The sequence below is a fragment of the Schistocerca gregaria genome, chromosome 5 (genome assembly GCF_023897955.1).
Source record: "Schistocerca gregaria isolate iqSchGreg1 chromosome 5, iqSchGreg1.2, whole genome shotgun sequence".
NCBI lineage: Eukaryota > Metazoa > Arthropoda > Insecta > Orthoptera > Acrididae > Schistocerca > Schistocerca gregaria.
Window position 1 is genome coordinate 107,420,005 of NC_064924.1, and position 12,990 is coordinate 107,432,994.

General features: G+C 41.5%; 1 protein-coding gene across 1 annotated transcript in view; it reads left to right on the forward strand.

Moving 5' to 3' along the window:
• The first annotated feature begins 1,466 nt into the window (after positions 1-1,466).
• Positions 1,467-12,990, forward strand: part of LOC126272086 (hemicentin-1) — a 1,030,571-nt gene continuing 1,019,047 nt past the window's right edge. The window contains exons 1-2 of the mRNA XM_049974649.1: positions 1,467-1,688; positions 6,816-6,993. Of these exons, the coding sequence (XP_049830606.1) occupies positions 1,559-1,688; positions 6,816-6,993 (308 nt within the window). The 5' untranslated portion in view covers positions 1,467-1,558. The remainder of the gene's footprint in view (positions 1,689-6,815; positions 6,994-12,990) is intronic.

Below are 12,990 nucleotides of genomic sequence, written 5' to 3' on the forward strand. Positions count from 1 at the left end.
CGGACTCTGAAATGCAGATTTGTTAGTTTTAATTTACTGTGAACAAGTCCACATTGAAACTAAACCACAATGAGGTTTATGAAGGCTGAAGCTGATCTATGTTATGATTCAAGTTTACCGACTATAAACGTAGTAAACGAACACTGGGTGGCACTTGTTTTCGGATCGTCATAGAACTCTGCAGCGCGAGCACACACACACACACACACACACACACACACACACACACACGTCTTATATCAGAAAAATTTATGAACCGTGTTGCATTGCTTGCCTTTCATAATAATTTTAACTCTTAAGGCAAATTTCGCTTTCGTGCATTGTATTACCTACACAGGGAAAATCTTACGTTCACAGCAACACCCTCCAGCTTTCGTTTCTTCTGGTCACATACAGATTAATAAATTCTGAGTGATGTCCTGCGGTTAAAGTTAGACCTCAGACTTTTCTGAAGCCTTCCTCTCCTTAACATACAGTTCAGTAGACGTTCTTCATTTTTCTATCGACAACCTAGACTCAAACCGTTTATGACTCCAGCATTCTTTCATTTATGACTTATAATTTTAATAAGTTCACCGTTTGCACAGCTAAATGCGACTGTCGGCGAAGGGTGACGACCCGATCTTAAAGAAGGCAGTCTCACAATTTTAGTTTATGATCACAAGTTGCCGTCGCGGAGAAATGGGCTACGAAGTGACTTAGCCGTTCCATACGTTTTATTTGTTTCTTTGAGCTATATAAAAAAATAACTTATAAATACAAAGATATCTGAAGATACGCTCCGATACAGTGTTCATTTCGTTTCGAAATTGCTGCAAGTATCTCTTCTTGACGGAAATGATGTGGAATAAACTTTAATAAATTTTCCTACATTCCACGTCTTCGTCGGGTGAAACAGTTTTTGTTCGATAGCGAAGGTATTTATTTTGGCGCATTGCCCATCCCCATTTGTATGAAAGCAATTTCCTGAAGATATTACGGAGAAATGGATAGAATACGCTTCCACTTTTCGAAAGAATTACCTCATTTTTTATAACTTAAGTATTCATGTTTTTAGGGGAAATCTGTATTTATTACACGTTACTAGGAGCGACCATAATTTTTATAACCTATCATCTCTTGATACAAATGTCTTTCATTTACAGTGATTTAAATATCGCATTATTGAAAGGAATGCAATCAGAATCAAAATAATTTCACTCGATTATTCGTGACGTCTTCATAATTACCCTATTCAAAGTCATTCGAATTCTTTATAGCATTGCAATACGCTTTTGATAAATTAAAACGCATTAAAACTTTGTTGCACTAAAATATATTGCGCCTGTTCTATTGAAAATACTTTCACCGTAGTTTATTCTGTGGAACAGTAGGAAGTTCACACTGTAAACCAAGCTGTCATACATATTCATTGGAATTACATCTTAGACAAATATTATCTTCGAGGATAGAGCTCTTTGTTCAGTCTGCGAGAAAACGCGCAGCTGGTTGGTGCTTTTGGTCATCGCCCTTGCCTAGTTGCAGGCCTTTGGTTTTTTATTGTGATGCGAACGCAAGGATGATTCATTGTCTTATATTTCGCCGCTACGCGGGAACACCAGAAAAAGAAATGGTCGTTCTCTCAGTCTTGTGCTTTATTGTTCTTCCACCCGTACTGGGAATGTGGCTGAGAGAACGGCTTTATAAAGGTAACTTTCAAAATGTTGATTTATATTCAGTGCTAACAGTTTTATCTCGAGCGAATATAAATCGAAGTCATTACTCAGAGGGAACGTTAAGTATACAGGAGCTCACATGTAGTATATTTAATGGCTGTAGCTGGTTTCTTTGCAGAGAAGTAAACTTTCGTTCTCATGGATGTCAGACGAAACATGTCTCGTCTGTTTTCGTGTATTATTGGGACATTTATGAAAGGTTTTTCTGTTCAGATAGTTGTGACAAGTTCGTTGTGGAATAGTGATTATTTTTTGTTATTGCATGGTTCCTTATTCGACCGAGAGAGGGCTATTAACGGTGGAATTGACGCACGTGTTACGTAATGTCTCGCAGCATTGTTATGGGTTTAACTTGTAAGATTCTTCGAGATATGTTATTGTTTTGAAACCTTGAATAGCGCAAAGTGGGTTTGGTTACGAATATTCCACGAGTCATCGTGTACCAGTAGCTGCAATAGAGATTTATAGTTCATGTTTCGCACAAAGAGTAATTCTTTGTCCTACAATACATATTTCATCATAATACGATACGTATTTCGGCTCCAAATGCGATAGTCGATAAAGTCTACGTTCTTCCAGTCTTCCCGCCCCCCCCCCCCCACTGGTCATCTGTGTCTTTGATAATTATTTTTCGGAATCTGCCATGGAATGAAAATTGTGTTGGGAATGCTGAACAAAAACCGATTTAGGAACCATATTATTTCATGACTTAATGATTTATCTCCTTATGAGAGAGGAAAATCGGTAAAATTACGTTCCACAGATAACATAAAATTACATAAGAAAATTTTAAGGTGATACTCCTCACTAGCACGTTTTACTAACGTATCATATGTAAGGTATCATTCTGCAAGTATTATTTTTGATCGCTAGCGTAACAGCATTAAACAAGTTTTCTCACCCTCAGCGCTTCGGTGCTTTAGGAAGCATAATCTGCCCTTTTCGTGCTGCATCTTTTTGGTTAAACTCAATTGTTAGTCCCGGCGGAAGATGAGTTGGCAATGATGAGGCAGGTCGGTGGTAGCGCCTCTGCCGGATAATCTACGAAGTAGTTTCGAACTGTCGCAAATGTAGCGCACCTTACGGAAAACTACGAACTAAATGGAATATGTTGAGATCATGGAGATGTAATACCTCCATGATTTAGATTCTATTTCTTAAATAAATGGAGTAACTTTAATTTGCAGCGGGACGTTGGTGTAAGGTTTATGGCGAGGGCGCCCGTTTTTTTTCTCTTGCTTTTTTTCTGGGGCAATTTTAGAAAATGAAATGGCTCTGAGCACTATGTGACTCAACTGCTTAGGTCATCAGTCCCCTAGAACTTAGGACTACTTAAAACTAACTAACCTAAGGACATCACACACATCCATGCCCGAGCCAGGATTCGAACCTGCAACCGTAGCAGCCACACGGTTCCGGACTGCGCGCCTAGAACCGCGAGACCACCGCTTTTTTTTTTTCTTTATTGTAATTTTAATCACCTCAGACAAGGCGGGCTGGCAGCAGCACATTACCCTGCTCTTCAGCCTTGAGTGGTACAATAACATGACAAATAGGTGGCACAGACAATACAATAAAAACGGCGGGCAAAAAATGTTCTTTTTTTATTTTTTTTCGGCCGGCGTTGCGTGTTAAATGAACAGAAATGATTTCTCAATTAATCGTTTCATACCTAAGAGCACAGCTTAAATTTATTTGCACATTCAGGTCTACATCATACCGTACGTGTACTGACCTCCTAGTAGGCTAAGTCTCGTTGATATTTATCGAATGTCATTTGTCCCGCTATCTTACGTATGTAATGAGTCAACATTTATCGTTGCGGACTCCTGGCCTATATTTCCATGCGTGTTTAACGTTTATCGTTCTTATAATATCAATTTTCAGCGTCCGATATACTTTGATTTGTAGTGATAGGTCTACTTTTTGGTTATATTTCAGTACCACAGTTATGAATTGAATATATGACCATATCTTTTAATCACCTCCTCGGTCTTATAATGTTTTACCGCGAAGTTTTACTGTGAAGATTACATGTGTACAATCTGAAGAGCTATACGCAGTTTTTCACAGATCTACGTTCATGGCATTAAATATAAACCAAAACTGAGTGTATGCAATCCCAGATACGTTCGCAGAATGATTAGATTTACTGCATTGCATCGAAGACACAGAGATACAGTTTTTCTGTGCGGTATAGTTGATATTTACCAATAAAACAAAGGCAAAGAGTTATTGTTCACTTAATCTGCTTGATGTTTCATTTACTATGTAATGCAGGTTTCAGATAGGGCTAACTTGTCAGCATCATGAATGCATTTATCTTATAATTAATATGAGGTTTTCCTACGAAAACTATGATTTGTAAGGTGCAGCTGTGGCTCGCAGAGACAGGTTTCTTAAAATATACATTAGAGTTTAAGACATACGATCATTACCGACAAATTCCGTAATGCGAATGTTGTTTTATATTTATGCATAGGAACAAGAAGCATTTAATACTACTTTAGAATTTAGTACAGTTATTATTGCACTTATTATTGCGACGAACTGTCTTTCTAAACGGGAATGGCATTATGTGCCGCACAGGGTACTACACTTCAGAATGTATGTTTCTTCACTTTCGTGTAGCCTGATGAAAATGTACCAGGTTTTACTGTAAGATTGCGCCATGGTTCAAGACGGCGATGAAGACTGCTCATGACTTCATCTGTACGAGAACTGAAACACCCAAGGAAATAATTGAGCTTATTAGAGAAAGCTGTGGCGTCGGTGTTTAACCCTATGCGCATTACCCGTGGACGCAGAACTGTGTACTTCAATTTCAGAATAATGATTCACTATTGCAATGCTGGAAATTCAAGTTTTATTGCTCCGGAGGTGTTAACAATCCAGTGAAGAATGAAATCAGTTTTCACATAACATATACATCGTGGCTTAAAGACACTTTATATGAGTTGAGAATAAACCTGTTCCATTTTCCGTATTTAATCGTTGTCTTTCGCTCGTTCTTCCTGGGTTAAACACAACAGCATCCTGCTTTAGCATTATTCTCTTTTGAGGTGTTTTTTATGGGTGCAACCTTAGCTTCTTTCACCAAAATATGACTTTATCACCGACTATCACATCCTCTTCCATATAGTGACCATGATTGCATTCTTTTTCGTCTATTTCATTGTGTCCATATTCGTATCCACCTTCAGCAGAAGTTTTGTCTTCACAGTAATTTCCTGCGAGTCCTTTACCGATAATTTTCCTCCCCTGTTTTCAGCAAATTTGATTGATATAGTGTAAAGTATGTTACCCACCTCTTGCACCTGTATAATTTACAATTGCTACGGCTGTTTCTGTTGTGGTCTTCAGTCCTGATACTGGTTTGATGCAGCTCTCCATGCTACTCTATCCTGTGCGAGCTTCTTCATCTCCCAGTACCTACTGCAACCTACATCCTTCTGAATCTGCTTAGTGTATTCATCTCTTGGTCTCCCTCTACGATTTTTACCCTCAACACTGCTCTCCAGTACTAAATTGGTGATCCCTTGATGCCTCAGAACTTGTCCTACCAACCGATCCCTTCTTCTAGTCAAGTTGTGCCACAAACTCCTCTTCTCCCCAATTCTGTTCAATACCTCCTCATTAGTTATGTGATCTACCCATCTAATCTTCAGCAGCACAACATTTCAAAAGCTTCAATTCTCTTCTTGTCTAAACTATTTATCGTCCATGTTTCACTTCCATACATGGCTACATTCCATACAAATACTTTGAGAAACGACTTCCTGACACTCAAATCAATACTCGATGTTAACAAATGTCTCTTCTTCAGAAACGCTTTCCTTGCCATTGCCAGTCTATATTTTATATCCTCTCCACTTCGACCACCATCAGTTATTTTTCTCCCCAAATAGCAAAACTCCTTTACTACTTTAAGTGTCTCATTTCCTAATCTAATTCTCTCAGCATCACCCGACTTAATTCGACTACATTCCATTATCCTCGTTTTGCTTTTGTTGATGTTCATCTTATACCCTCCTTTCAAGACACTGTCCATGCCGTTCAACTGCTCTTCCAACTCCTTTGCTTTCTCTGACAGAATTACAATGTCATCGGCGAACCTCAAAGTTTTTATTTCTTCTCCATGGATTTTAATGATGATGATGATGATGTGTCCCATACTCCTTTACAGAGCGTAGGGGAGCGACTGCGGGAGACCCGCGCCGCTTTACTAGGCAAGGTCCCAGGGGAGGTGGTTTGCCATTGCCTTCCTCCGACCGCAATCGGGATGAATGATGATGTAGACGACACAACAACACCCACTCATCTCGAGGCAGGAAAAATCCCTGAACCCGCCGGGGTTCGAACCCGGAACCCCGTGCTCGGGAAGCGGGGACGCTACCGCGAGACCACGAGCTGTGGAGCTGGATTTTAATACCTACTCCGAATTTTTCTTTTGATTCCTTTACTGCTTGCTCATTATACAGATTCAATAGCATCGGGGAGAGCATACAACACTATCTCACTCCCTTCCCTACCACTGCTTCCCTTTCATGTCCCTCGACTCTTATAACTGCTTTCTGTACAAATTGTAAATAGCCTTTCGCTCCCTGTATTTTACCCCTACCACCTTCAGAATTTGAAAGAGAGTATTCCATTTAACATTGTCAAAAGCTTTCTCTAAGGCTACAAATGCTAGAAACGTAGGTTTGCCTTACCTTAATCTTTGTTCTAAGATAAGTCATAGGGTTAGTATCGCTTCACGTGTTCCAACATTTCTGCGGAATGCAAACTGATCTTCCCCGAGGTCGGCTTCTACCAGTTTTTCCATTTGTCTGTAAAGAATTCGCGTTAGTATTTTGCAGCTGTGACTTTTACAGTAACACTACTGCAACACGTGATGTTCAAACATGCCGCCAGTGATAAACCATTTCAGACAGGTATGAAGCTGCTACCGGATAGGTCCCCTCTTACCCAAAGATTAGATGGAATGTCAAAAACAACAAACTGCCGCACTCCGTTAGAAACATTTACAAGACAAATGAATAACGACCATAATATTTCAGACAGCGTTCCAGATTAGTGACGTGGCGCGTATGTTGGCAGGCCTGCCGGCGTACGACCTGACGGGGCTGGTGGGCGAGACGGTGACGCTGCCGTGCAAGGTGGACACGGACCGCTGCGGGGACCTGCACTCCATCAAGTGGTACCGCGGCTCCGCCCGCATCTTCGTCTTCAGCGACCGCGCCCGGATCTCCAGGCCCGAGGGCGAATACACCGAAAGGTAGGCTCTAACCGCCTTATGCCTCGCACACCGTTCAAATAACGAGACTAATACTATCATTAAACGTAATAGACGGCTAAAAAATTAACAAATTCTTTCTCGAAATAAGTGGAACATGATACAGGGTGTTTCAAAAAGGACCGTACAACTTCGAAAATTCGTATAAATTAATTGATAGTACCTGCAGAGGTGATAGTAATCTCAATTTGTACGGAAATACACCAAGTTTTGTCTCGCGTAGTTCGCTAGTGCCGAATCACACCGTAAGGAGCGCTAGCTGCAATTGCGTTAAAGATGGCTTCACAGGATCCGAGCGTGCTAGCTGTGTGGTTTGGTTTGAAGACTCGAAGTCGGCGACAACAGTTCAGCGTAAATTCCTTACCAAGTACGCTGAAGCCCCTCCTAGCATGCCTACAATTTAAGAGTGGCATAAATGTTTTGCAAAAACAGGGTGCTCGGTATGACATGGGAAATCATCAGGCCGTCCAAGCACATCTGACGCAGTCGTTGAGCGAGTGAGACAACCTATTGTCAACAGCCCTACGAAATCGACCTGGCGTGCATCTTGCGAAGTACAAATCCCACATACGACTGTTGTGTGTTGAGAAACCGTTTGCATTTGAGACCGTACAGATTGACGACCGTACAAGCAATAAAAAACACTGATAACAGTTCTCGTAAGAACGTCTGCGCTGATATGTTAAATCGATTATTGCGCTGATATGTTAAATCGATTACGTAAGGATGAACATTTATTGGGCAAAATCATCTTTTCTGACGAGTCGGCTTTTCACTTAAGTGGCAAGATTAACACACGCAACTGTAGAACTTGGGGCAATGAAATCCATATCAAACATTGCAACATGTTCGTGATGGCCTTAAACTGAACGTTTTTGGAGCAGTGAGCAAGAACAAAGTGTACCGTCCCTTTTTTTTCGTGAGAGAACCACCAACGAGATAGTGTACCTGGATATGTTACAACAATTTTTAGTACCACAGATCGATGAGGATTACCAAGAACGAAATGTTTACTTCATGCAAGATGGTGCACCACACCACTAATTGGCTGACGTCCGGGATTTTTGTCAGTGACCGCTTTCCAGGTCAGTCGAATGGCCGTGATACGCCAATTACATGGCCCCCGTGTTCCCCAGACCTGACGCCACTCGATTTTTTTTATGGGGATTCATCAAGGATATTGTGTGTGTACCTCTTGTGCCGGCTTGTCTACCTGAACTTAGAGCAAGAATTTACGCCGCCGCTGGACAAGTTAACCTGCAATGATACAGCGAGTTTGGGAAGAAATTGACTTCTGATGGGATGTGTGCAGGATAACCCTCTGTAGCCACATACAACATCCTTAGTTTAAGTTAAAAAAAGCTTGATGTGTAACCCTACATAATAACACTAAACCCAGCTCTATATTTTCTTTCAATTAATTTATATAAATTTTTAAAGTTATAAAGTCCTTTTTGAAACACCCTGTGTAAACTAGAATGAAAACTGCTCCTATCACAGTACAAGGAATGGCGATTATGACCAGGGGTAGAGTTATGGGTATAAAAGAAGGGAACTAGCTTTTCCACAGTCTACATTTACATCAATACATGTTGACATTCTCGTGCTTTTTTTTACTCGTAAGTGTCAGTGTCGTTTAATGTAATTCATCAACCCCCAGAAATTTTGCCCCCCCCCCCCCCCCGGAAAAACCTTTTTTAGCAGTTCAGCCATGCGATATTACGTATTGTTTACTAAAGCTGGAGAATCTTCTAGATTTTGATTCGCCTATTTGAGTTGTGATAGGAGCATTTTTTATTGTGTTTCCCGACCTTTACTCGACCATAATTTGGCATTAAATCGTCAGAGCTTTGTTGGCTCATGCTACCATTGATCCGGTACAGGTATTTTTAATCGACTTTTGAACTTTGTTGCTTGTATCGTGGCAACGGAGAAAGCTCTCATAAATAAACATGATTACCATTAATTACTAGTCTTACCTTCTTACAAAGTTTGAACCTATTCCATTGGGGTAGAAAAATATAAGTGGTACGTATAAAAAAGAAAATCAGAAAAACATTTTTTTTTCTTTTTTTGCACGTAAAATTCGAATGAAGTTAGATTTTTGAAAGAGAGCTTTCAATTTTATTGTAACAATGAATTTTTTTTCTCTGATTCACTTTAAACCGTTTCCGCGGGTTCAGTTAATGTAAGAGCTAATTTACGTGCTGCACTATCTCGGTTTTAAACCATCGTATCTCGGCAGTGGATAAAGATATTTGCATAAAAAATTTTGTTTTGACTTCATCTATTTGTCTACCTTCGTCCAATGTTTGAACCGATGCGTACAAGTTTGAAGTATAGAAGTGGCATGCGTCAAAAACCTCCCAGAGAAACATGTGTTTTTCACGTAAAATTCAAGCGAAGCAAGTTTTATTATAATGATTAAAACTTATCTTACACGAAGATTCGATACACCGATGGACTAAATTTGAGCCATCGGTTTCATTCCAGCCCGGGTTAATTTTAAGGATGATTAATTTTGCATGCAAAATCAGAAAGAGCGGGACTTGTTTTGTTCGTAAAATCTACGCGCTGCACACACAAATAGTGTAATTAACTGAGTATTAATTTCAGCCGAATAAAATTCGTTTGCAAAAGGAGATAATTGATTCGCACAATTTGCCTGGGTGCCTTCCCGGTTCGTAGTTCAAACTTTGCTTCATATGCTATAACATAGCGGATACAGGAAGACAGATATTCGGATGGTTAAACAAATAGCAGTTGGTCCGGGGTAAACCGAAAATTTTGCACCCCATGTTCTTAGCTCAAACAGGAACCGATCACTGAAACCTCCCCCCCCCCCCCATCCCAACTGCGATTGTGCGTGCGGACTTTTCGTACATATTTGTTACAGCGTTTCCTTGCTAACGATTGTGTTGCTGATAATAGGGCTCTCAGTAATATCAGCTCGTGGCTTTCAGAGAACGGGTTAAAGTCGTTCTCGCAAGGGACGTGTTTACATTGTTAAGCACGCCAGACGCGGTTTACATCGTGATTGGTCCACACATAGGATAGAGCTCGTTTATGACATGGAATGTCATCCTCACCATGATTTGCAACTGCAACGCTCTCCGGCAACAGTTTTCGGCTGTATCTTACTCGGAGAACAGTTTGTGTATAGACGTCGACATGCGAAAAATTCCTACGGTAACACGTTTAAGCGGCACATTTCCTCCCTTTCCCGTATGCTAGTTATGTTGTCCTGCCTGTAGTTTACATAAATAAAAACGTAAATATCCATCAACATGAGATTTTGAACAAATATCTTAAAGTTTGAGTTATGCAAGTATTTGTATTATTGGTCGTCATTAGAAATTCCAATTGCCTTAATCTTATTTGAACCAGTAATCAACTTCCTCCTTTCCACACATACTCCGGGGGCACAAATGCATAAACAAATCTTTGAACTTACGAGAATATGGAAGTGAATACATAGACTTAACGGTAACCAAACGATCTTAATGCTCACTTACATTAGTTTTACCACAAATAAACGTTTTGTTACTTCTAGTTGTGTCACGACCGCTCCTCCATCACTCCCTTTGCCCAACGACACGCTTCATCCGTCTACATCAGTCCCCATAAATACAAGATATTGACAGCTCTTACACCTGAAACAGCTTAGTACCAATAAATAGAAATAAGGTAAATAGCTCCATCTGCAGTCACATGACGCCACAGTCTTCACACGGGGCTTTATACTAGCGTGATTAGTAAACAACCTGACAAGTGAACATCAACTAATTAGTGACAACTTTAACATAACACACTCAAGCTTTTTAAGATTTAGCTTCTAAATCAAGGCACAATCCACTGACGGGAAGACGTTAACCACAAGGATGAACGAAGTGTCACGTAAATTAATATTCAATCTAGACTATGAGCATATAGTATTGGTGAATCACAATACATTTCGCCAACTTTCCATCAACCTAGCCACTTGAGCCATGTCTACTTTTAGTCACCGTAACATCCTCCGTGCGCAAAGCTAACCGTTCTTATCAGTACAGATCCGTCAAGTAAACACTGGCTCACTCTCTTTGCCGCGCACACACACACACACACACACACACACACACACACACACACACTAGAACTGAGTGCTCTGGTTCCTTCCGTCTCTGTGCGTCTTTTCTTTCTCCTCGCAACCATAAATGTTCTCTCTTCCAAAGTCCGCCCATTGCACAGATAGGCCCCTTTCCCCCTCAGAGACGTTCCAAAAAATGGTTCAAATGGCTCTGAGCACTATGGGACTTAACATGTCAGGTCATCAGTCCCTCAGAACTCGGAACTACTTAAACCTATCTAACCTACGGACATCACACACATCCAGGGCCGAGGCAGGATTCAAACCTGCGACCGTAGCGGACGCGCGGTTCCAGACTGAAGCGCCTAGAACCGCTCGTCCACACCGGCCGGCGAGACGTTCCACGTACATAAGCAGGGCAGCATGGCCAACCCAAATCGGCTAGCGTGGCATTAAATCATCGTGCCGTACATGGCATACAGTGCAGAGCAGCGGAACTACAACGAAATGCAGTTCACGTTGTTTCTGACATGGACTCCTTGTAAAAGTGAAATTTTATTATTATAAGGTTTTCAAACGTCAGGGTAGTCAATCATTTCAAAAACCTGTGTCTGAACCCTCACAAAGAATATTCTCACCCTGAGAAAGAGTGTCGGCCGCTGTGGCCGAGCGATTATAGTCGCTTCAGTCCGGAACCGCACTAATGATACGGTCGCAGGTTCGAATCCTGCCTCGGTCTTGGATATGTTTGATGTCGTTAGGTTTCTTAGGTTTAAGCAGTTCTAAGTCTAGGGGACTGATGACCTCAGATGTTAAGTCCCATAGTGCTTATAGAGTCTGAAAAAGAGCAATGAGACTGGTCCGCTGTGTCAGTTCACCGACTTCGTGTAGGTCATTAGAGTATCCTATCTTAATGTCCATCCACATAAGTTAGGACGATTCGTGTGAGCGTTTCCATACAGCTGTTGATGGAGAGAGATGTGATAGGGATGGGACATACACTGAAGAGCCAGACAAACTGGTACACCTGCCTAATATCGTGTAGGACTATCGCGAGCATGCAGAAACGCCGCAACACGTTGCGGCCTGGGCTCAACTAATGTCTGAAGTAGTGCTGGAGGGAATTGACACCATGAATCCTGCAGGGCTGTCCGTAAACCCGTAACAGTACGAGGGGTGGAGATCTCATGAACAGCACATTGCTCAATAATGTTCATGTCTGGGAACTTGGGTGGCCAGGGGAATTGCTTAAATTCAGAAGAATGTTCCTTGGGCCATTCTATAGCAATTCTGGACGTGTGTTGTGTCGCACTGCCGTGCTGGAATTGTCCAAGTCCGTCCGAATGCGCAAAAGACATGAATGGATGTAAGTGATCAGACAGGATGCTTCCGTACATGTCACCTGTCAGAGTCCTATCTAGACGAATCATGGGTCCCATATCACTCCAACTGCACACACCCTACACATTTACAGAGCCTCCACTAGCTTGAAGAATCCCTTGCTGAGATTCAGGATCCATGGATTCAGGAGGTTGTCTCCATACGCGTACCCGTCCATCGCTCTATACAATTTGAAACGAGACTCGTCCGACCAGGCAACATGTTTTCAGTCATCAATAGTCCAGTGTTCGTGTTGACTGGCCCAGGCGAGGTGTAAAGCTTTGTGTCGTGCAGTCATCAAGGGTACACGAGCGGGCCTTCTTCTCGGAAAGCCCATATCGATTACGTTTCGTTGAAGATTCGCACTTGTTGATGGCCTAGCACTGAAATCTGCAGCAGTTTGCGGAAGGGTTGCACCTCTGCCACGTTGAACGATTCTCTTCAGTCGTTATTAGTCCCGTTCTTGACGGTGTTTTTCCGGCCGCAGCGATGTCAGAGATTTTATGGTTTACCGGATTCCTAATATTCAC